The sequence below is a fragment of the Poeciliopsis prolifica genome, unplaced genomic scaffold (assembly GCF_027474105.1).
Source record: "Poeciliopsis prolifica strain line A6 unplaced genomic scaffold, Auburn_PproV2 SCAFFOLD001, whole genome shotgun sequence".
In the NCBI taxonomy this organism is placed as follows: domain Eukaryota; kingdom Metazoa; phylum Chordata; class Actinopteri; order Cyprinodontiformes; family Poeciliidae; genus Poeciliopsis; species Poeciliopsis prolifica.
The window spans coordinates 6,831,001-6,854,807 of record NW_026562376.1 but is presented as its reverse complement, the minus strand read 5'-3'; the positions used below and the strand labels follow the sequence as shown (position 1 = coordinate 6,854,807).

Sequence of the window (23,807 nt, the reverse complement as noted above, 5' to 3'; positions counted from 1 at the left end):
TTTTGCTTCTTATTGAAATGGTAAAAGCAAAACACTTCTAACTGTAATTCAACCTCTTAACTTTCCGATGCAGATGCAGTTTTGCACATGTGAAACTATTATAATGCAGCTCAAAGATTATTTGATACTTTTCTGTAAAAGTAGCCATTGCAAGAGCCACAAAGCAGATTTCTAGCACACCTGTCATCCTTAAGAAAAAAGATGCATGGTTTAGTATAGCAGCTAAAATAAAAAAGAAGAGGTCAGCATTTTGTTTTTTATTCAAAGATCACATACAGTTACAACTGAAGGACTGACAGAAGAAAGTTTATATTGTATGTTTTTGATTGAAAAAAATCTTTTATATTTGTCTATCTGAAAAATGATTTATTTTTTTTACAAGAAAAAAAAATTACTGTATCGTCCAGTTCACATTCCACTACGGTTAATCAAAAAATATATAATAAATGCTTCATTCATGGTAAGCATTGCCTCTATGTTATTAAAAATTACAACAACAAAAAAAAAAACCTCTAAAGTTCTAATTTTAACACCAACAAAGTCAGAGGTATATCTTGACTTTTAGCCACGCAAATCAGATAGAGAAAAATTTCAGTCCATTCAGAAACATTTCATCACTTGTGAAGATATGCATCGAGCCAGAGTTCCCCCGAAGTTTTCAATGAGCTAAGAATAAAGAGAAAAAAAAGGAGACAAAACAAAATTTTGGTACATTGCAAAATATCTAACAAGCAGCTGTTTTCTATAAAGACTGGTAATAAAAAGGTTTTGTGCATTTATTCTCATGACATTTCTATTTATTAAGGACATTTTTATATTTACACATTTTGTTGATTCACCCAGTGAATTATTACCTGACAACATCAGCTATTCCTCGCCACAAAGACTTAATTTCATAAGGGACCCCATGCTTCTTGCACATTGCACGGACCCGAGGGGCCACCAGGTGGTAGTTGTGGCGCGGCATCATGGGAAACAGACTGAAGACAGTAAATAACAGATGAGTCCTTATTTATGATGTCACAGCATTTTCCTGCATGAGTTTGAAAAATCTTACACTCATTTCGCGCACATAATCGTTTGACTTACTGGTGTTCGATTTGAAAATTGAGGTGTCCACTAAACCAGTCGTTGAACAGGGACTGCTCAATATTACATGTGGCTTGTAACTGAAAAAGATCGAATGAGAAAAGTCAATATTTAGGGTGTGCAGTCTTTGTAAACAGATTACATCTCAATGATCATGTATTGATGGGTGTCTTCAGCAGACAGGGTGCAACAGACGGACTAAAGAGCAGAGAACAAGAAACCTTTTGGTCAGGCAATATCTACACTTTATCAATAGTTTCCTATCTTAATTTGGTGAGATTAGGTTTATTACCTGCTGCCAAGATTGCATTAAAAACAGACATATGCTTCAGAAGAACTGCAGTAAAAACTGCAGAGTTCCATCCAAGGCAATTTACAACATACGCCATGTTACCCAAAGTTTTAGTAAAACATCCAAACTGTTCTAAATGCTTGTAAATAAAAAAAATAATTACAACTTTTTTCATTAAATTAGCATTACAAAGCCACTGATTTAAATTATTATCTAGCCTGTGTTTGAAGCAGCTCAGCAGATTATAGGCGCCAAATTGTTTGGGAGGTTGAGTTCGGCAGACGAGCAATATCAGCAGAATACAAATCTTTATTATGACAGTTATATGGTTTTCTTTTCATAAATCAGGCACCTGCATCGTCAGCCAGTCCTGGTTCTTCTCATACTCAATTTCCATTGGTATGTGATTCATCTGAGTCACCCACACAAACCAGTGACTCTCTAAAAACCTGCAAAACAAACAACGAAAAGCAAACACTGCGTTCATGTGAGCCAAAAGCCCAAAATGGAAAATTATTTTATAATAGCAAATTAGTATATAATGATGCTTTTGAGAAAGAAATAAGAACTATATTTATGTGGAACTAACATAAATATAACAAAATTAAAATCAGAGGTTGTCTCATTTACAATTAACAGAAAACAAACATAAAATCAGACCTCACCCATCAAATCTTTTCAGTTTTCTTCAGAATACTTACCTGACAAACATCATGAGTGCAAATGAGCCAAGAAAGCCGTACAGAGGGGAATAACAGTAGAAATAGCGAAAGTAGTACGACAAGGACCAAGCCAAGTCCTGCAAAACAAAACAAAAATCAGATCATCTAAAAACTTGTTTCTGGTTAAGAATAATTTGTCTTTCATCTTGTGTGGTAGCTAAATATGTGTTTTATGTAGGCTTAAATTGAAATCCTATTCCAACTTATGTAATGATTCTGCACCGCGCGGTGTCTGGCTTCTTACCACCCAGTCACGACGAGTAATCATGGTGTTCATTATCTGCATGTGAAAATAAATCGGTATGAGCAGCGGAGGTCCCACTGCAAAAGAAATATTCATTATTCCTGGAAAGCTATTATAATTTTCTAATTAGCTTTTAATGACTCCCAACAAGCATACCGAGAAAGAAGTATTTGTGCTGGTGATTGTAGGGCATGTGTTTGATCTTTTTAATGCCGTACTGTGACAGAGAGAAGGACAGAGATGGTTGAGCAGCTATATGACAGTTTGCATTGTGTGAAACATTTTTCCTTTCAGCTGCTTGCCTCCACTGGTTGAGTCTTTCCCAGTACAAAGACAGCCAACATGTTGACATCGGGATCTTTCTTGATGATGTTTGGTTTAGCGTGATGCTGGAAATGTCGGTGGTTCCACCAGTTGGCTGAAGCTCCCTATAAAATCTCTCTGTTAGCATCCATGCAGAAATTATTCAAAGGGCGGAAACCTATGCAGTCACCTTTAAGTGTCCAATGACAAACTTGTGAACCAAATGATTCCACTTTGACTTCTTGAAGACAGAAAGGTGACCAAAATCATGCTGCAGCCATCCAGCCTGTGACTGCACAGAAGAAGGTAAATTAGCATGAGATTTAGTTTCTAAACCACAAAAAATTGAAGTAATTTATGAGTTTAAATCACTTGAGATATTGCCAGCATCACTGCACACAATAGAGTCATCGTCCAGCTCGTCCCCCAGTACGTGACCATCAGCCAAGCTAGGACCTCCAGCAACAGGATGTGACCCAGATGGAGGCAGAAGAATAAAGGTTTGGCTTTTAAAAGTCCTTCCTTCTCCACCTGGGAGCGTAAAGACTCAAAATCCATTATGATTGCTGCCTGGAAGCACAGAATGAAATAGTTTTTTTGTTACAGCTATACTAAGATGTAAAACTGTTGAACTAAAGCAAAAACTTCAGTTGCAATAAGAATATTAAGAACATGTTATTCAGTTCGAAACAATGGTGTTTTGATGCTGCAAACTCAGATCAGATTTCACTCACGTTTTTTTCCCCGTCCTGACTCGGCTCTGTCACCGCCAGCTCTCCAACCAGCAGAGGCTTCAGAAACTTCTGCACAAACTTCAGATCTGGATGAAAGGCAGTAAAAGCCTCCTGTAGAGAAAGCAAATACATTTTTTTTTGCACGATTACCCCTCCAACAGTGACCAAAATGAGCTGATATACTAAGGGACTGCACAAAACAAAGCACTGTTTATATTTATGGTGTATGAAACATTTCTATATATTTTTTTATAATGTTTTGCTATTTGAAGACACAGAATTTGTTCATATTTGAGATAAAGAGCTTGAGGTTTATTAATTGAACTAACAAAACACCTCTGAAATGAGTCATGAATGAAGAATTTGGACTAAAGAGTTCTGGTTAGTGTGTATTTGCATCAATGGTATCACAAGACACACACAAACTGAATCGTTATCAGTCAACTCTGTAGATACAATACATGTAAATATTTCTCAAATAGGAATTTAATTAATATTTAATGAAGGACATGAATAAAATGGAAAAAAATAAAATTACAGACATATCCAAAAGAATGCAGAATGCTCATCTTCTGTTTTTGTAACTTTGCCAGGAACAAGTGAGTGTGAAAACCTGTTTTTGATAGAGTTGATTTTACTTTCTATAATTAATGAAAGGAAAAATAAGAACATCTATTGGCAATTATTGTTAGGTGACAATCCATATCTAAGTAAGTTTTCCTTCTTACTATCTAGACTGGCGATAAAGAAGAGCATAAACAAACTGTAGCTGGTCTGACTCATATTCAGAGATACTAGCCATGGGGTGATGAGTTTATTAAAGTTCACACTAATGTTCACGTGACATGACTGGGCAAAGATCAAACCTGATTCATTCAGGAATACATCTTAAGAGTAAATTATAATAACCTATTAAAAGAAGTGTTGAATTACTTCCTTTTATCAATGTGGAATGGCATGGAGGTGATCACTGTGTGGAGCTACTGTGGCATTGAGGAAGCACATGTCATAAAAGATGACCCTCAGCAAATCTGCATTGTTGGATCGTCATGGTCTTCCTCTTGATAAGATCCCTGAGATCCTGTATGGAGTTCAGATCAGGAGAGTTTGCTGGCCAATCAGGCATGTGATTCTTTGGTCCTTAAACCAGAAATGCTTGTCAGCACAACGAAGCATAAAGTGCTGCAAAATTTTCTGGTAGACGACTGCTCTGACCTTGGACTTAAGAAAAAAAAAAACAGTAGCTGATGACATGGCACCTCAAATTACAGCTGTCTTGAAACCTTCAAATTAGAGATCAAACCACTTGGATTCTGTGTTTCTCCACTCCTCCTGGAGACTATTTGACCTTGATTTCTAAGTGAAATTAAAAAAATTACTTTGATCTAAAAGTAGTTCTGTGGATTGCTGAGGGATAGTCCAGTCTTTTTTCTCCTCAGCCCAATGATATCTGCGGTTTAGAAGTGGCCTGATGCAAAAAATACTACATTTGTAGCCAGTTTCTGAGATATGGTGGCTCCTGAAGGAATGAGTGCAATTACAGTTTATGCCTTGTGAATTCACCCTATAATTCTGACTGAAGTTTGCTTCTCTATGCTGCAGTGTTGTTTGTACTTTTCTACTTCCTCTGAACTTTAGATGAATATGCTTTCAGGAGGAACTAGAAGCCAGCTTCTGTAGCAATGACATTTTATAGGGAGAATAAGCCACATGACTGTCTGTTGGACAACTGTTACGTCAACAGTCCCCCGTACTATTGTGTATGCAAGATAAGACAATTTCACAATAGAAATATTTGCATTGGTCTAATCTTTTGATAAACTGTTTTTTTCTGGGGGTTTTCATCAGTTGATCATCTAAATTTGTAGATATTTGCATGCTTAAATACATATCATTGTATGTAATAAATCTACATAATATCAGTGTCACTTTTTAAACTGAATGAATGATATAATTTAGCTTTTCGAGGATGATCTAATTTATTAAGATAGACCTGTATCTAAGATGTGCAGGGATTGGATGTATCAACAGGCTGATACATTCACTATTAACATCATAGTTGCATTTATTAGGAGACATTATTATTTAATTTTAGTGTTAGAAAGATTTTTTTGTTGTTTTCACCATCTTTTATGAATGCTTAGCTATCATTGCATTGTGAATTTTGCTGTTTTGGCAAAGAAAAATTAAGCCAGACCAGGTTTTTATATATAGCCTAGACATACTTAATGGTCTTAATGAGGTCAGCCAAACTTTAGATAAACAAGACATGACATATTACACCGTCTCATTATTTATTTAACAGAAAACAAAGCCAAAGTGCAGAAGCCATGTGTGGGATAATAGAGACATGCTTGCTGCTTTCAAAGGAATGAGTCAATATGCAGCAGCCAGCTGGGTCATTATCTTATCAGTGTCTCAGGGCAGGTATTAGCTCATACATGAAAGACGTCTGTGGTTTCAGATCAGCATCTAGATGATGTGTATGGGAATGCCTAGCTTTGGTGGGAAAACATGAAAACTACTATGAAAGTTTAGTCAGAAAATCAAGTCTCACAGAAATAAAAACAAACAAATATTTTGTTCAGAGAAATATGGTCTAAAACTGAGATTTTGAGGCATGATAAAGAATACAGAATTGAGTGAAATAATAAAGCATGATAGTGGAGGGGTGATGATGGGGGCTTGCTTTGCAGCCACAAGACTTGGAGAAAACCTTGAAGCTGTTGATTTTACCCTAAACTCTACAAAGCATGTAAAGATGCAAAGATGTAAAGATATTTGTTTGACAATTAAACTTGGCAGAGTTTGGATCATTCTTTGTAAAAATTATCCAAAGCACAAAGCTGCGATTATTCAAAGTTCAGAGTGACACTATGAAAAACAGAAAAAAATGTACCAAAGCTTCTTCATAACAAAATGCCAGAGAGAGGACGACTACTTCTGTCCATTTCTGTGCTTTTTACAATAAAATGAATAATGAACTTGTAATGTGTTATATATTATTCTTTAGCTGAGGTTGTTGACCTATTAATGAAAGTAAGTAAAGATCTGATTATATTCAAGATGAGTTGGAACTAAAAGAAAAAAAAAACAGCTTTATTTGCAGGCAATAAGATTAAATTTTTTTTAAGAGAGGTTAGAGATGTTACCGTGGCATCCTCTCCAGCATAGTGGCTGATGACCCGAGACCCTCCTGGATGCCGTTTGGCCCATTGGGTGATGTTGTAAACCTTTCGGTTGACCACCAGCCACTGGTCGTTTCTGCTGCAGTGTTTCTGCACCTCCTCCCAGGTGTAAACACCTGAAGCTTTCCCGCTGCCTGGCTCTGCAGGCTCAGTCTGCTGTCCTCCACCTCCCATCGTCCCTGCTGATGCTGCTTGGACTCACTTGGAGCTCAGGACCACTCTACCACAGATTGCCACACCTGGAGGGGAAAAACAACAACCTTAGAATATAGTCTGTTTAAAAACGCTGCAACACACTGAGACAGAAGTTAAGTAAAGCAACAAAAAGGAATTGTCGTCGTTTTAAATTTATGACTGTACAAAAAAACCAAAAAAACACTTCAAGCATGGCTTACACCTAATGCGGGAAAAATGTCTAAAACTTACTGTAGCTATTAACCAGATCTGGATGATTTAAGTCCCTGGTCACCAGATCAGTTTAAATAAGTTTGCTCCAGCTCAGCACAAATTCATTTTCTAACTGCGAGCATCATAAAATCCATTCTCCAGCTTCTTTCCCTCATAGGCTGCGCTCATCGTCTCATTCACCCCCACCGGGTGCACGAACTTCGAGCGAATCATTCGAGCCTTTCTGGCCAATCGGCACGCAGTTCTCAGGTGCCGAACCGCTGCTAAATACGCGATAGGCTCAGAGAACTGCTCCTCTCGACACTACCGGGTCAACTCCGTGATCCTGGAAAAAGTTGAGCTGGGGGGCGTGGATCTCGGTGGGCTTGGGTCTGGGGGCGTGGGTTTGGCCCATGCACGGACTGCAGGAGATGCGGTGGCATTCTCAGAAAGCATAAACAGATGCTTAGCCTGTTTATCACGTTCATCCTGATTTGGATGGACGTTAATTTGGATATACACGTTTCTCAAATCGTGAGACCGACTTTCCTATCAAATGTGTGTTTTAAACTTTCTTACAATTAAATTGCTATCACTTTCGTGATTTTCTTGTTCTTTTATAAAAATAAAATAATTAAAATCAAAGCTACGTTTGTGTTTTCTTTCGTGATTTTCTTGGGTTTTTATGTAATTTCTTTTATTTGTCAAAATCTGTATTTTCACCTGCATTTCTAATATCTATCGTTTCCCATTACGATTTTACGTCAAGCTGTCTTTAGGGCTGAAGCTCACATTGAGTATATTCAGTAAAAACTAAATTCATAAAGTGAATGTGGTGAATCTTGCAAGAAATTGCAACATTTATAGCTTGATAAACTAACACTATAATCTGCCTCACTGTTCATTTTAAGAAAAGAGAAGGTTGGCTACAAAAGATTTGTTGTTTCCAAAAAGTGCATTACAAATACTCCCTGCCTTTAAAACCAGTGTTAAGGCAGGTTAGAGTTTATTTATGTTTGATAACTTCAGTATTTAAAGTCTTTAGCACTTGAAATTTACTTAGCTTCATTGCCATTTTTCTTTATTTTTGAACATGTCAAATTTATAACAGCCAGCTTTGGTTTGTACAGCCAGCTTTGGTTTTCCTTCAAAAACATTCACACACACCTTTAGTCACAGGTCTGGTAAGTTTAATACATGAGTTCCTAAAACATTTTTCCATGAACACCTATGAGCAGCTACAGTGTGTTTTGAGAAACTGAGTAATGCTTCTAATCATTTTACAGTGCAGCGATTTGATATTGACGTGGGTGTTACTTTGACACTTACGTGTTTGGTCTCACAAAACCTGCTGAGGAATGACTGAAGGAACATCAAAGTCTGTGACTCGATCTCAAAACTCTCCAGGTCCCAGTCTGAAACCCGGACACAATGACCACCTAACTGAATTTTTTTCAGTAAACCGAATGAATTTAATTTAATGTGTTAACTGCTTAAACTGTACTGCAAAAGGGTAAAACATCCAGCACCTTCACTTAGACTTTGTGAATGATCTGTATGATTAGTGAAGCTATTTAAATAAGGTGAAAAATGACAAGTCTTCATAAAATTTCAGTGAAGCATCTGTGTCCTTACTTTTCAGACACATTTTTTTCTTATAATCACTGGTCAATATATTGGAACAACACACAGTGAGTCAGAAAGGAGGAGAAGGTAAAATATATATATCCAACACTCAATGTTATAAAACTTCAGAAAAGAAAGATCTATTTAGTCACCAAGGCTTCATAACGACCACTAGATACCATCTACTGGTATCTAGTCTTGCTAAATGGCTGAAAGAATTCACTAATCACTGCTATCACAAATACAAACCATTTGTGTTTTGATCAGATGAGACTAAGATTTAGTTGTTCAGTAATAAACATTGCAGGTAGGTCTTTGTGAAACAAAGGAGGGACATGTAGAAGACACGGGTCTCTTTTCCAAAGGCCTGGGAACCATATTAGAGTTTATATCAACACAAACTCAGTGAAATACCTGGACACTTTAAGATGAGATTTTGGTGACTTCTGCGAGTAAATTAAGAGTGGTTCATCATTGGGAGATAATGAAGCAAAAACATGTGGCATGTGACATCAACACAGTGATAGTTTGACATTATTTATCCTTTCCCATGGCCACCTCAGGCTTAAAGCCTGTAGTGAGTCTGTGTGGCAAAATGAAGGGTGCATAGAGATTGTTTTTCAAATAATACTCTCTCTGTATTATCAAACCTTGAAATGTTACAGGTGAAGATAAAAAGCTGTCTTACTGATGGAAGCAGGTTGCAAAAGGTTTTAGCATCAGTGTCATTGTGACAGTGGGATTTTGTGAAAAAAAGCATATTTTTCTTAATGTGGAATGTTTCTTTACTACCAAAAATACTCAAGTTAAAGTTACTAATTATATTATCTCATTTTCTCATCCAATTCCAAATCCACTTCATTTATAAAGCACATTTAAAAAGAAGGATTGCCCAAAGTGCTGAACTTACTTATTTTAAGCATTCAGAATTTGCCTTGGTGCAGCAATAAATGAATTTATTTCAAGGCTTTTTTCACATCTTCACCACAGGTGCCAATAAGTGTTGAAAATGTTCTGAAAGTTATTTTCATGCCTGTTGCAGTTCCAATAGCTACCAGCAAGTGAGAGTTTTATTTTTTCTTTAAATCACACAACTCTTATCTTAATTTATTGCAGACCTATTCTGCTTCTTTCATGATGTATTTAATATGTGAAAAAATCTAAATGCAGTATGCAGGCCGACAATTTTATTCATTTTTATGATTTTGCACCTCATCAAACAAATATAATTTTGTGCTTTCTTCTTTCCATATGTTTCCTGTACTGCCTGCATGGGCCATGCAGTGCTTCCGAAACACATTAACCTCGGCAGCTGTGTCCTTTTTCCACCCAAGGTCTTTGTCTGTCTGCTTGCCTATCTACTGCTTCCAGTCCATCGTGTCGTTTCAGGGTCACTTGAATGCAACACCAAAATGTGCAAATCAGCTCTTTTGGTCTTCAGCATATCAGACAGAATTATCCTCAAGCAGCACGCTGACCCATGGCCCTGTTTGTCCGCTTCTTCTGCCATGAGTCATCAGGCTGACAGAAGCCCAAAAAATCTGACCCCAGCAGCTTTCTTTAGGCTTTTCATTCCATCGCAATGGAAAAAAAAATACTGTCACCCAGGAAAGCTCACTGTCAAACAGTTGATGGATTCAGCAGAAGATTGACTTAATAGAAGTCTCAATTTACTTTGGTACATTTGGAAACTTTTGGGCTTTACTTAACTGCTAATATGAAATGCTCCTGCTGCTATGATGTCTTTAGTGGATGAAGCACTCCTTTTTCGGGAGAAATTCAGCTACGACTGATATTTCAGATTAAATTATCAGCAGTTCTCAAAGCTTCTGCAAAAGCACCCTTTGAATAACAACAAATGGAGAAGTTGTGGGGGAAAAAACACTGCATATTTTTACTTAAAAAGTAATTTTACCAACATACAGAAAGTCAAGCAAAAATGTTTGAGTGGCCCAGCAAGAGTCCCAATTTAAATCTGTGGAGGGACCTCTCAAATAAAGATGTGGATAAAAATATAATCTCATTTTCAACTAAAAAAAATGCAACCAGATAAATACAGCCAATAATAATAATAATAATAATAATAATAATAATAATAATAATAATAATAATAATAACTTTTTGAAAAAGCTACAAAAAGTTTTTTTAAAAGTTGAGTCTTAGTGTTACTCACGCTCCTCTTACACGCGCACAGACTGACCATGTGATGTGAATGCCCCCCTGTTCGGGTTACAGAGAGAGGGAGGCTTCAGCTGAATGCAAGCCTTCACACTAATGGAGAGAAGCAGCCAACATCAGGAACGGTCCGTCAGTCACTCAGTAAGTGCGCTGTAATTTTACAACATGCAATTTCTATCCCAGCGCGGATTATAGTTCCCGCGGTGAGACCCGGCCTGTAATAGGGAGCAGCTGCATTAACTCTTCCACGGACCTTCATGTGACTTATTTTCTTTCCCGCCGGCCAGGTCACTGAGCGGCGCACCGACTCTGGGTTTATCCACAGACATCTGCAGGCGAGTTAAGAGGCGCAGAAGAACGACTTCAGGGGGGTTGGGAAATCTTTCTTTTCTTGATCACATGACCTCAAAGCTGCCGGACACTTTTCTCTTCAAAGTCCCCAGGATGTTAAAGAGACAACGGTAAGACAAAAAAAAAACAAAAAAAAAAACTAAAGATAAAGTTAAATTTTCTCTATCAACTCTACCTCATCCTTTAATTATTTTTTTTCATTCTGTTTGCCAGATGACACCATGTGATAATTTTCTAATAAACCAGTGGAGACAGGGGCATTTAGGCACTGCTGTTGCATGGCATGGCTGCAGAAGTGTTAACTGGCCTGAACCATGATGCTGGTTGCAGCCTGTGGTTTCATATACGAAACAACAGTAGCTTCCAAACTGAGAGTTCACTTGTCACAGACACTGCCTTATCAAATGACTCTGCCCTGACTCACGTCAGACTCTGGGTCTGCTTGGCACAGCATGGGCAACTCTTCCAGGAAGGACGAGGGGGGAGAAGAAGAACAAGAGGGGGCAAAAGATGGTGAGGAGGAAGAGGACACGGAAAAGGAGAAGGAAGTAGTGGAGGAGGAAGAAGAAGAGCTTCCGCTGGGAGTGGAGGAGCTGTTGGAGAGCGGTGATCCTGTGTTAGACCTGAGCTACCGCAAATTCAAGCGATTACCCTTGCGTGTTTGTGAGCTGATGCACCTGGAAAAGCTGTATGTTTGCGGGAACAGACTTCGCAAGGTGCCTGACAGCATCTCCCAGCTGCAGGGTCTGCGGACGCTCGCCCTTGACTTCAACAAGTTGGAAGACGTTCCCCTGGCCGTGTGCGAGCTCACCAGCCTCACCCACCTCTACCTCGGCAGCAACCGACTCATGACCCTTCCGCCTGAGTTCACCAACCTGAAGAATTTAAGGTGCTTCTGGCTGGAGAGCAACTACTTCCAGAGATTTCCACGGGAGCTCTACGACCTGCCAAACCTCAAGTCCCTTCAAATGGGGGACAACCGGCTGAAAGCGCTGCCTCAAGACTTCTGCCGCATGGAGTCACTAAAGGGATTGTGGCTGTATGGAAACCGCTTTGAAACCTTCCCCAAAGTCCTGCTGCGCATGGAGTCCCTGGAGATCCTAGACTTGGATAAAAACAAAATAACAGAGCTTCCCAGTCTGAAGCGTCTCCGGACCCTTCACCTATTTTCTTATGACCACAATCCCGTCAATGAACCTCCTAAAGTAGGTGAGGATGTATTTCTGGTTGGGGAAGGGGCTGCTGAGTTCATGGAGATCCGTGAGGCCAGGAAGGAGAGACTTCGCAAAGCAGCAGAGAAAGAAGCTGAGGAGCTGGCTCAGGCTGAAGAGGAACCAGTGATCCATGGGATCCTAAAGAACAGCAACTCAAAACCGGCAACAGACCAAGCTGCTGAGAACATCGAAGACTCCGAAGTTAGAGAAGAAGAAACATTGGTTAAGGACGAGGAGCAGGAGGACTGTGTAGAAGTGCCAGTGACAGAGTATGATGGTGCTGAGCTTGAATATGATGAAGAATTGGTTGAATATGAGACAGAAGAGATGATATGTGAGGGAGAAGGGTTTGAGTATGAAGGAGAAGGGTTGGAGTATGAGAACGTTCCAATGGACTATGAGTATGAGGATGGGGGGGAGCTGGAAGACACAAGAAGACAAGATGAGGGAGCATAAAAAGCCCCTCTAACACCGAGACAATTTGGTTTCAGGTGGAAACAGATGTTGGACAGTACAGTAGATATGTGAATACGACTTATTCTCAGACGTGCTGCTAATTAATGATCTGTTATTAACTGTGAAAATCAATTGTCTTAACATTATATTTCTTTAAAGCAGCAATACCAGTGTCATCTCTCTCAACTGCACATTATCAGGTTGCTGTATCAGGTTATTTTGATTCTTTGCTATTAAATATTCAGCTGAATGAAGCCGCTGCCAGTCCTTTGTCACAGAAGACGTAGTGTGTTTACTCAAGAGTCGTTTCTGCTCATCACAGTCAGTACCTGTGTTATGTGCTTGTCAGCACTACTTCTTTAAAGCACGACTGTCTCTGCATTTAAATGAGTGTGTTGGTCAAAGATTTTAAAAAAATATTTACGACATGAGTGTCAGTGCCAAGAAAGAGCGTTAGAGGGATGAATAGCTGGGCTGCCTGACCATAAAAGGTAAGTCCTTAAAGAAGCTTCAAACATGAAGCGGACAGGGAAAATGATAAAGCAGAATGCCCCAACAAACCTGAAGAACCCTGCTGAGCAGAAATTCAGCTGTGTCATGAATGCTGTGGCACTTCTTTTTGTCACAGACGATGACATTACTCTTTTTCTTGACATTATACAGGCCAGGCCCTTGTTCTCCTCTCATCTCTGAACACATTATTCATGTAGGGCTCATGCGTAATCCAGTCCTTTGTGTCTGCACAGATCTTTTTCCTCGTATCTCATTAAAAGAGTGAAATATTGATCTGGTGTTAGAATATTAATGCGTGTACTCATGTGACAGTATCTCATTTCATTTGCATTGGGACAATGCAGAACATACACACTGCTCCTTTTAAATTTTCATGCACCAATAGTTTCTATCGCTGTGTCTAATAACATTGGTGGTATTAATAGATAAGATGCAGGAATGTGAGAAAAGAACTCCAAAATACTATTAATGGTCTCCAGAATTCCCCTAATAGGAATCTGATGGCATCTGTGGGAAGTAACCCAACCTCAACCCACAGGACCCAAAGGATCTGATGCTAACATCCTGCTACAATTTCTTCAGATGTTTGTGGCCTCCTGTCTGACTGGTTAAAGCTTTTTCAGTGTCATGACAGGATCGATTCTCCTCTCAGACAGGTGGGACTGCTGAAGCATTCTTCAACTTTAATTTCTTGCACATGTTGTTGTACAACGACAAAAAAATCAATGTATTTTACTTCATATTTTGGTCCCTCAGATCAACTGATGGACTGAATGCACCAAGCAGTGGATAACTGTGAAGTGAACAGAAGTGTGGTGTGCATTTGTATTGGTCAATAATTTGTAAAACCATCTTTCCATCCGTTGTCCATGCCTACTTGTCCCTGCAGGTTTGTAGGAGCATTTACAACACAGAGACGCACAGGATGTCTCTGTGTGTCTCCACCAATTAAACCAATTAAACTTACAGTTGTGCATTCTCAACAAAAAGAAGCCAAAATACCACACATGCATAGGAAGAAGAAGCGCACATGATGCAGGAAGACCCCTGGACATTATTACTGCAAGGCAACAGTCTTTGGGTGTTAGTCTCTGTCAGCTTTGTTTGTCTAGAGATTGGGATTTTTTGCCAGTTTGTCTCTAAAAATTGGTTTAAAATCACACTATTGGAGAGTAATGTTTTCCACTCATTTAATCTAGATGTTGGCACAAAATAAGCTACATGTTTAAATGCTTTTGTCTAAACTTATTATAGCTATGGTTTCATATTTAGGGTTGTTTTCCTCCTAGATGAACCTCCACCCTAGTCAGGAAGTGTTTGCAACTTTCTTCCAATTTTTCCCTGTGTTTAACTTCTCTGATCTCCCCTTCAGCTTTAAATGTCAGCTTTGTTGAAAAAAAAATAGTGAAATTACTTTTAAAATTAGAATTATGTAGTGAAATTTCTCACATTTATCGCATACAAATCCTGAAAAAAAATTGCACTATGTTATTGTAGAATTGCAAAATGTGAAGAAGTCAAATATTCTGATGTCAGCACAGAAAATGCAGTAGTACGGTGGTATAAAGTTGTATTATACACAGTTTGTCATACTTGGAGACTGTATTTAGTCCAGATTTGTTGGTCGTTTTTTTTTTGCATGCAGTCGTGGGTGGCACAACAGCTTGACAGTTTTCAGAGGTTCATGCAAATCAGAGTCTGAGTGGAATCATTTTTCACTTTAGTTTACAGTCTTCTCATTCTCTGTGGGTCAGTGACAACAAGATGCATTTAAAAACAAAATGCAGTTTTGCATCTTCTCTTTGTATATCTGGAGTTTGTATTCTGCTACAATCAAAAAGACCAAATGATTTGCTTGAATAATGAATTTTATTTTACAGATGAGAAGAAATGCAGAATAGTTTAAAATAGTGAAAACATCTAATGCTTCAATATGAACCTGTGGAATAAAAAAAATAAAACAGGACACATGAATCATAAAAATGAGCACAATGTTATATTATCCAAGGAAAGATGTGAAGAAACCTTACCTGTCTGTGTTTCGTTTGTTGTAGCCATTGTCCTTTGTTTGGCTTGCGTTGACAATTGATGAAGTATGAAAAGTGTCCCTGTCCTTCTGATGGCCATAACGGAAGCTGTAATATAATTGTTGTCATGTTAAAATTCTCTCTTATGCACAACGCAAATAAATGAGGGCAGCGAGAAACCACAAATGAACAAGAAACAAGAAAAACTTCCTTTTTAAAATTCTACAAAAATAAAAATCTAATCTAAATTTCCATAGCTCACTTTGTACAAGAGAAAGATCAAACATGAGAAATCTGTACTTTTTCAAATCACTCTAAACAGTAGAAGAATAAATTATATGAATGATGAATAATGATGAACAAATGATTTTTTTGCTAATTCAAATTTATCAACAAAAGATTTCAAAGCCAGCATGTCTGACTAATTCTTTTTAGCGTCTAAAAAAATTATAAACTACAATCAAAAGTATAAAAAAATAAAACACTTACTTGTCATTATAATGTGTAGTGAAGTGTGACAGATCAAATGGTTCCTTTGAGAAAATTTCATTTGGCATATTTAAGCAAAATCCTGAGGGCTCCTAAAGGAGAAAGGAATAAAAGTAAAGATAAAAAGTGTAATCAAAAAGAGATGATTTATTCATTGGCAAAAAAAGAGAAAGTAAAAGTCTGACCTTGTTTCCAGTAGCCTTCACAAGTGGTATATAACTTTTCAGTTTCACTGGTGGCAGATGAAGGCGCTAGAATATTATAAAACAGTACATGTCAAAAATTTGTACAATAACTGCAGTATATTGTGCAAATAAACTGCTGTACAATAGCAGAGTATAGGGAGAGTATATGGACTTACTGGGTCGACTAAGACGGGCTGGGCACCATGCGTATACCCTGATTCTCTGCAGGAACAGCCGCATATACGTGGCAAGCGTTCATTTCCCTGAAAAAGATGTTAATGTTTCATATCAAAACATATTTGTGTTTTTTTGTTCAGTATAAAGAGAGTTGCAGTGAATGTGGCTCAACCTGCGGAAAAGTTGGAGACAGATAGTCGCTCATCATCACTGTGCTGCGGGTCAGACGCGGATCCACCTGGACAAATTGGCCACATTTTGAAAGGGAAACACTTCACAAATAGACAAAGTCACATTCAGAGTTAAAGGAGGACACATATACCACCAAATAATGTAGTCATCTTGAGGAATGACTGAATACCATTTTCAAACTGCATTTTTTCTGTGATGTTGCTTGTAGTTTGCCACATATGAAACTTTTTCCTTGAGCTGTTTTCCGCCAAAATATTGCAGCTCGTGGAAAATATTATAGCTCAGACATGTATAAATTACTTTTACGTCAGTCTACTCTCTAAGCTTTGAAAGCACCAGAAGGAGAACAGAGAGGAGTGACAGAAGGTAACATTAGACTTCAGGTGAGGAAAAAATATGAAAGCATCTGCTTGTGAACATTGAATATAAATTAAGAAATTTTACCATTTGGGACAATGAAGGATTTTTTTATTCAATACTATAATATACTTTTTTTTTCAATTTTTTTCTCAAATTAGCATATAGTAGCATATATGCTACTATATGCAAATAGCTACTATATGCATATAGCATGTATAGCACATATATATGCTACAAAGAGTAGGATATATATTATATATATATATATATATATACATATATATATATATATATATATATATATATATATATATATGTGTGTGTGTGTGTGTGTGTGTATGTATAGTATTATATTTATAATTTTTAAACTGTGAAATAGAAATAAAAGTTCAATATTATTTGCTATACAATGCTTTGCAAATAGAAATTTGAAAAGTGAGGCATGTATATGAATTCAGCCACCTTCATTTTAAAATATCAAATTAACTCCGTTGATATAGTCCACCTGGATGTAATTTATTCTCTGTTCTCTGCCTCAGAGGCTTGTTAGAGCCTATTACAGAATGTATCTGCAGCAAAAGGTGATTCCACAAAGTATTGATCCAGAGGCTTGTAATGAGTGTCATACATTTCACTTTTTTATTTGTAGACGCATGCATCATGCAAGATCCCTTCTCTTATACCTCAAAGCTATGGATAATTTTCTACCTCAAAGAATAGATTTTTAAATCATCATCAAAGCTATGATGATTTTTAACACATGAAATCCCAATTAAGTATTTTACATGTTAATATGATTGCTTACTATTAAATAATACTCACGGTGGCAAATTTTTTGTCCCGAAAAGTGATGAACTGTAAATCTTCTCCTTCAGTGCATCCAGTCTCCAATTTTGGACCCATATTCATGTGGCGAGAAACTGTAGCAAGGACATCTGTTAGTGTCTCTGTCATGTCCCATCTTGTCATCTGTCTGCAGCCAAAACCTAAGTGTTTACCTGGTGGTAAGCGACGGGGCACATACACTCTTTGGTACTCTGTCTGAAGAAAGGCAGAAGATAGACAGCTCATGCTCATGCTCTTGAATTGTATGGATAATGTAAAGGAAAACCTCTAGTACCTTATCCAGAACTGGCTCTGTGTGGAAAACAGCGCTCACTTGATGGAAGCCACTAGTCATGGGTATGTCAAGGAGGCCTGGCAAAGGCTTGGAGCCATCAGAGAAAGTGGGTCGCTGGTAGTACATCATATTTTGAGTTACGAAATTGTCGGCTAATGACACTCTGGAGACAGAAAAAAAAAAAAAATACAACCGCGTCTCAAGAAACACATCAGAAGTAATGGTTGTTTAAAAAAGTATTTTGGGAAACTTAGAACGAAACAACAAATTCACTGGATTTTTTCTAATGATCAAGCTTACCATGGTGTCATGGCCCAGCACTTCAGTAAATTGTTTCACAAGCAAAAGGTAGAAAATGTTAGTTTCTGTAAGTCTGAGAAGAGCTAAAACACTAGCGATGAAACTATATGAGATTCAAAGCACAGTGCTTTAATAATGTCCATAGACATAAATCAAAATTGGTATTTGACTTTACCAAACATAATCATACACCTCACAGGGTGCAAACAGGCCATGAAATGAATAAATACACAGTGAAACAAATAAATATATTTTTAAATAAAAATTGATTTGAATTGGTATTGGTTTTCTATTTTGGATAAGTTTTTCAAAGAAAAGTCAGCAGAACTTGGTCACTTGGTAAGAGCAAGAGTGAGAAATAGCTTGCTTTCACCAAAGCCTGACTCACATCTCTGCCTGAGTGTTTCCCGGTGGACAGTGATGACACTGGACAGTGAAAGCTGACGCTGTGGCGGACAGTCGTTACCTGCCCTGACACTTACCCAAACTGAGGGTTGTCAACAAGGTCCAAACTGGGCTTATAAGATAGGACGGGTCTTTGGTTCGATATAAAGCCGGATGCAACAGGGGCTCCGATGCAGGAATCGAAACCCATCCTGCCTGAAACTGCAACCAACAACGTGTCTGTCATAATCCAAAAACAAATCTAAAACAGATCGATTTGAGTTTTTCACTCTGACTTTTTCATCGTCAGCTGACCTTTAGAGGATGAGAGACTGGCTTTGTTCAGTAACCCCCATTTTTCAGTTTCTTCAAGAGGTGGTATGACAATCCTCGGCTTTCCAAACATCTGTTTATGCACTGCAAAAACATATGATCTTACCAAGTATTTTTTATCTAGTTTCTAGTGCAAATATCTTAGTACACATGAAATACTACAAAAATAACTTAAGAGTAACTTTTCAGAAAGATATGAGTTTGTTTTAAGTAAAAAATGTACTAGATTTTTTTTTTCACTTTAACAAGACATTTTTATGAGCGAAATAAGTGTAACTCGTACTTTTTATCAATATTTAAGAATTACTGAAATAAAACAAGCTCCTGTATCTGACTTTAAAGTTAGTTTTGTCGTACTTTAAGTGTACTAAGATATTTGCACTAGAAGTTCCACAAGAAGTATTTGGTAAGGTTTTGTGTTTTTGCAGTGTGCTGTAAATGAAACCTTCGGCATGAACAGAGATGGTTGGAAAAAATCCTTCAGGCATGTTGACACTGCAGCTATCTGAAATAAATGTAGCAAGGAGTGCATTTTTCAGACTGCACAATCAACTGGGGAAAAAAAGCAGTTTGTAATAAAGAACAGAAATCTCCTTTTTAAAAAGACAGCTGAAGTCAGCAAAAGGGTAGCAATCTCACCTTATTTCCTCTGAATATAATGAGTTAAAAGTGAGTGTGAAAAAAGCTCGACCCAGGACACACCTGTGTTTAAACACTAAGTTATTTCTTCGTCTCTCTATCCTGAGCCAGTTTGTAGGTAAACAAATTGCTGTTGCTAGGAGATTCGACACAAGGGCAGAACATTACAACTGAAGTGCAAAGAAATTATTTCAGGTGTGAGCGTAATGCTATTCCACAAGGACTCTTATCCATTGTTAAGAGTCTCTTTCTTCCTTCCTGCAATTTGTTCAGTTCAGCTCCTTTTCTGCAATTTGTACTGTAATAACACAAAACACTGCAGACAGCTCGATGTTACACAGAACCATCAAAGGCTTCTTGGAAGGTTTCAGATAGGAAAATAGGCGCCATTAGAGAGTGAAGAAAGAAGAAAAGGCACATGTAATTATTGAAATGTGTAAATATCAAAGGTGAAATTATGCGGGTGCCTTTTAAAAAGAAGCGAACAGACAAAATGTCTCTGACATTGTACTTTCCTTTTCCAGGTCTGGTTTTTTATGTGAATGAATATCACAGCAGTTGGATCTTCTTTATTCTTTTTATTCAATTTACTTTTGAAGGCCAATCAAAGCGATAGATGAATGACATTTATGTCATTCTTCAGCACTTTCACTTTGTCATTGTAGTTATCTCTTTAGCACAGAAAGCCACTCATACTTTCAATAAAAAAAAAAACAATGCTGAGGAACTCATTCATGTGGTTAAATCTCATGTGTTTTATTTTGTTTGAAACCATTAACACACACATCACTTTCTCAATACACTGCAAAAACACAAAATCTTACACATTTTTAGTTTAGCTTCTAGTGCAAATTTCTTTGTATATGTAAAATATGATAAAACTGACTTACAAATAATTGTTTCAAGTTAATTTCTTAACATTGATTTTTATTTTATTAAACCTTTATTTAATTCGTTAAAAATCCACTGAGTTCAAAATCTTTTTCACAAGAGGATGAAAAAGTCCAACTGAAATACTCTGAAAGTGGAACCAGAAATTTAAAAAAAATATCAGTACTAAATAATTATTTACTTAAAACAAGCAACCTGCTGAAAAGTTACTCTTAAGTTTTTTTTTTTTTGTCTTATGCCAAGCCTACTTAAAACCTGATGTCTGTGGAAAATCAATGCATAGCCTATATCTGCTCTGCAAGCGTAGAAGAATATTCTTTAAAAGATCTGGTTTAAATTGAGGTTAACACATTTTTGCAGAACTCCATAACCTTCTGTTCAGCTTCATTCATTTCTTTGAATACTGTTGGTTGCAGAAAGGATGAACTAAAACAAGCCAGGCAAAGAGCAGCAGGAACCAAAACAGCTTTTGTACAGAACCGGTCTGGACTGATTCTCCATGTGTCCACTGGATGGCATTGTGATGCCACCATGGCTCTGACTTCAGTCTAAGGTTATATAAAAATGATGGATGGTTTGAAATTTGCATGACATCTTGATAAAAAAAAAAAGTCCATCCAGGACAGGATGTGATAATTCACTGTTTATAGCAGCAGAAAATGTCTAAAAATCATACACACTTTTAGAAAACATACATTCATGTCAGCTTTTTAATTTAAAACTGACTCTTGGACTTCAGAAAAAGCAACATAGAAAGATGACTTTTAATTAGAAAATCATATGCAAATCCTATTTGCTTATGTGTCTCTTCAAATACAATGTTATTTCAGACATCATTCATCAAACTGGGCTCAAAACTGCAGCATCACACTATTTCTACACTTTTCCTTTAATTCTCACCTCCCATTTCTTTTCATGCCGTCTAATTTCTTTGGACTCGCACGGCTTTTTTTCCCACCTCTCTGCTGCATAACTTCTCGCTTTCTTTTCCTTCCCTCCATCTGCTGAACGCCAGCAGTGCATGGATAGAGCCCGTCTTTACCAAGCTGTTGCTTGCATTTTCTGTTTCGCAGGCTTTCTTGCTTGACATCCTGTCATGCCAAACTTGGAACTGTTTATTATCTCCTTCAAAAAATAACTACGGGGAAATGCTGGCATCATTGAAACTGACATCTCATTTCCTGCTTCTTTTCTTCTAAATACAATGTGCACATTATTGGCATCTATGATTATAAATTCAATGGGGGATCCACACAGCAGGGTTAGACCGGATGCCTATTTTCATTCCAGTTCAAGATTACACCAGATGATTTGACTTGTTTGAGCAACTTCAATCTGACAGTCAGAGTGGGGGAACAGATAAAACACCTGCTGTCCTGGATTTGAATGAGGATCCAGAGACTCTCGGCTTTCCTTTGATTGTTCATCCTGCGAAAGCAGCAGCCGGTGTTTGTTCTTCATCTGCATAATTCACATGTAAAGTGACTACTTCAGCAAAACACTCAGCTGCATGCAAGCTTTTGATCAAAACATTCAAGATAAACAACTTGCACTTGAGGAAAAGGTGCAAAGACAAAAAAGGGGGGGATCATGCAGTTGTTCTAAAAATAGACTGAGGTGATGCAAGCAAGGGTCTCCTGTCGTGATGATGCACTCGGCTCGCCCGGAGCCGTCTGTTGAGGTTCAGACCCTGTCTGCAGGGGCTCACCTGTTTCTCCTGCTGCTGCTGATAGTCTGCTGCTTTGGGAGGCGGCTCTCCAAGGTTTCCCTGTCAGTTCAATAACCAGCTCCCTTTGTCTGCCATAAAAAAGCATGGAATTAATGTTTAAGGACATAAAGAGCCAGCTCAGGCGCTCAGACCTGTCTTTGTGATGCCAGGGTCTCGGAGGTGCTCCCTCTGCTTCACTGCTTCACTTCTGCAAGGCTTATCTCCTTGTAGCCTCCTTTCTAACTTCTGTACTTATTGGACAAATCTTCCATGCATGGTTTGGAGCAAATTGCACTGTCATCTTCTTCCATTCTATGTTTCACTCAGCTTTGGTGAATATGTGGAGGGTGACCGAAAAGTGGTGTGGAAAATTAAGGCATGAAATAAGACGTTTCGAGTGAAAACAACAGCATTTCTAACATCTACAAGGGAAACATTTTGACACACATCTCAGTTATCTGAGAGGTGCACGGATGACTAAGATGCTCCAGAAGAAAAACAAATTAAACCTGCAAAATAATTCACCCACAATTACAAAAACAGTTTCTCATCACCTCTAAGAAACAGAGGAAAGTTTCCTCCAGATTAAAGCATGAAACTGTGTGATTCATTTTCTTTCATGCTGACTAATATGTTGCTCAGAGCCAAAGCTGTCCACTACACATTTTTAATTGGTCTTGAAGGCTAAAACAACCTTTGCAAAATCCCATTTCCTTCAGCAAATGATGTTAAAACTTTTCACAGCAGTCCCCATTAAATCAAACTGATTTTCCTCCAAACATCACTTTCTGACCCATCAGTAACAAATTTATTTGCAAGAATGCAGAGACATGCAAATGTATTTATGAATCTTAAACTTTTTCTTCATTTTGTGACAATAAAACTGAATAAGTTTTATTGATTGGATATTGCAGACCAATACAAATATGTACATAATCGTGAATCCGAATAAAATAAAATAAACTTTGTTGCTATGACAAAAATCTCTGTAAATCTTCTAAAGGGATCCATATTTTTGCAAGGCGCTGTATATAGATATGTGTTACACTTTTAATACCATGATGAAAATATTTTTGATTGGAGGGGTTCAAGGTGGAGGGTTTCCTTTGGAATGTATTGAATCAAATAGCACTTTGCTGACGTATCTCACTAATGAAGGTATTCTTTTTTTATTCACAATCTTAGTTTTCAGCTCAAAAGAGATTATGGTGATTTTTAAAACAGGAGTCCATTAAAGAAAGGAAAGAAAATGAAAACACAATCATGCGAAATAAAAGTTCTCTTATTTTCATCAGCAAGAATCTGCTGCCTTCAAAAAGATTGAAACATTTTTCAGGCATGCTGAAAAATGTTTCAAGAATTTTTCTTATAAACATCAAGTTTTTGAGTTGTGATAACCTTGCAGCTGTAATAGTAGCAATGTGGTTTCTAGAAAGCATTGAATGAGGGAGCTGAATAGAAATGCACAAATAATTATCATGAGATTTTGAAAAATTATGTTTGAGTTTGGATACACTTCATAGTTAAGAACTACTTTCTCTTAATAAAATGCCAATTTCATACACAGAGGTTTGTGGTTGTGATGGAGCAAAACATTTCCAAGTTGCTGTCGGCATTGAAGCAATAAAATATGTACAACAGCAGGTTTACTTTAATTGACTTCAACTCTCTAATAGTAGATCCTCTATTGGCCTTTAATATTTAT

General features: G+C 37.6%; 3 protein-coding genes across 4 annotated transcripts; 1 reads left to right on the top strand and 2 right to left on the bottom strand.

The window, feature by feature from the left end:
- Nucleotides 1-242: 242 nt before the first annotated feature.
- Nucleotides 243-7,176, bottom strand: fads2 (fatty acid desaturase 2). The gene is made up of 13 exons (XM_055027496.1): nt 6,999-7,176; nt 6,537-6,811; nt 3,385-3,495; nt 3,023-3,220; nt 2,841-2,942; nt 2,650-2,775; nt 2,504-2,564; nt 2,348-2,424; nt 2,083-2,180; nt 1,734-1,830; nt 1,090-1,169; nt 855-980; nt 243-666 (listed from the first exon to the last, which is right to left on the bottom strand). Exons 2-13 carry the CDS (start codon nt 6,744-6,746, stop codon nt 615-617), a joined length of 1,338 nt encoding a protein of 445 aa, XP_054883471.1. The 5' UTR covers nt 6,747-6,811; nt 6,999-7,176; the 3' UTR covers nt 243-614.
- Nucleotides 7,177-10,870: 3,694 nt separating this feature from the next.
- On the top strand, nt 10,871-13,008 carry LOC129363713 (leucine-rich repeat-containing protein 10B). The gene is made up of 3 exons (XM_055035975.1): nt 10,871-10,904; nt 11,051-11,224; nt 11,328-13,008. The coding sequence occupies exon 3, from the start codon at nt 11,567-11,569 to the stop codon at nt 12,782-12,784; it is 1,218 nt and encodes a 405-aa protein (XP_054891950.1). The 5' UTR covers nt 10,871-10,904; nt 11,051-11,224; nt 11,328-11,566; the 3' UTR covers nt 12,785-13,008.
- Nucleotides 13,009-15,150: 2,142 nt separating this feature from the next.
- Nucleotides 15,151-19,608, bottom strand: ppp1r32 (protein phosphatase 1, regulatory subunit 32). 2 transcript variants are annotated; one of them, XM_055036615.1, is made up of 13 exons: nt 19,504-19,608; nt 19,310-19,416; nt 18,847-18,948; nt 18,630-18,753; nt 17,848-18,010; nt 17,726-17,768; nt 17,550-17,647; nt 16,348-16,413; nt 16,175-16,261; nt 15,999-16,064; nt 15,814-15,905; nt 15,328-15,432; nt 15,151-15,236 (listed from the first exon to the last, which is right to left on the bottom strand). In XM_055036615.1, exons 2-13 carry the CDS (start codon nt 19,350-19,352, stop codon nt 15,218-15,220), a joined length of 1,008 nt encoding a protein of 335 aa, XP_054892590.1. In that variant the 5' UTR covers nt 19,353-19,416; nt 19,504-19,608; the 3' UTR covers nt 15,151-15,217. The 2 variants fall into 2 exon arrangements, with proteins under 2 accessions (XP_054892590.1, XP_054892581.1); XM_055036606.1 differs by having other exon boundaries at nt 19,310-19,369.
- Between the last annotated feature and the right edge of the window lie 4,199 nt (nt 19,609-23,807).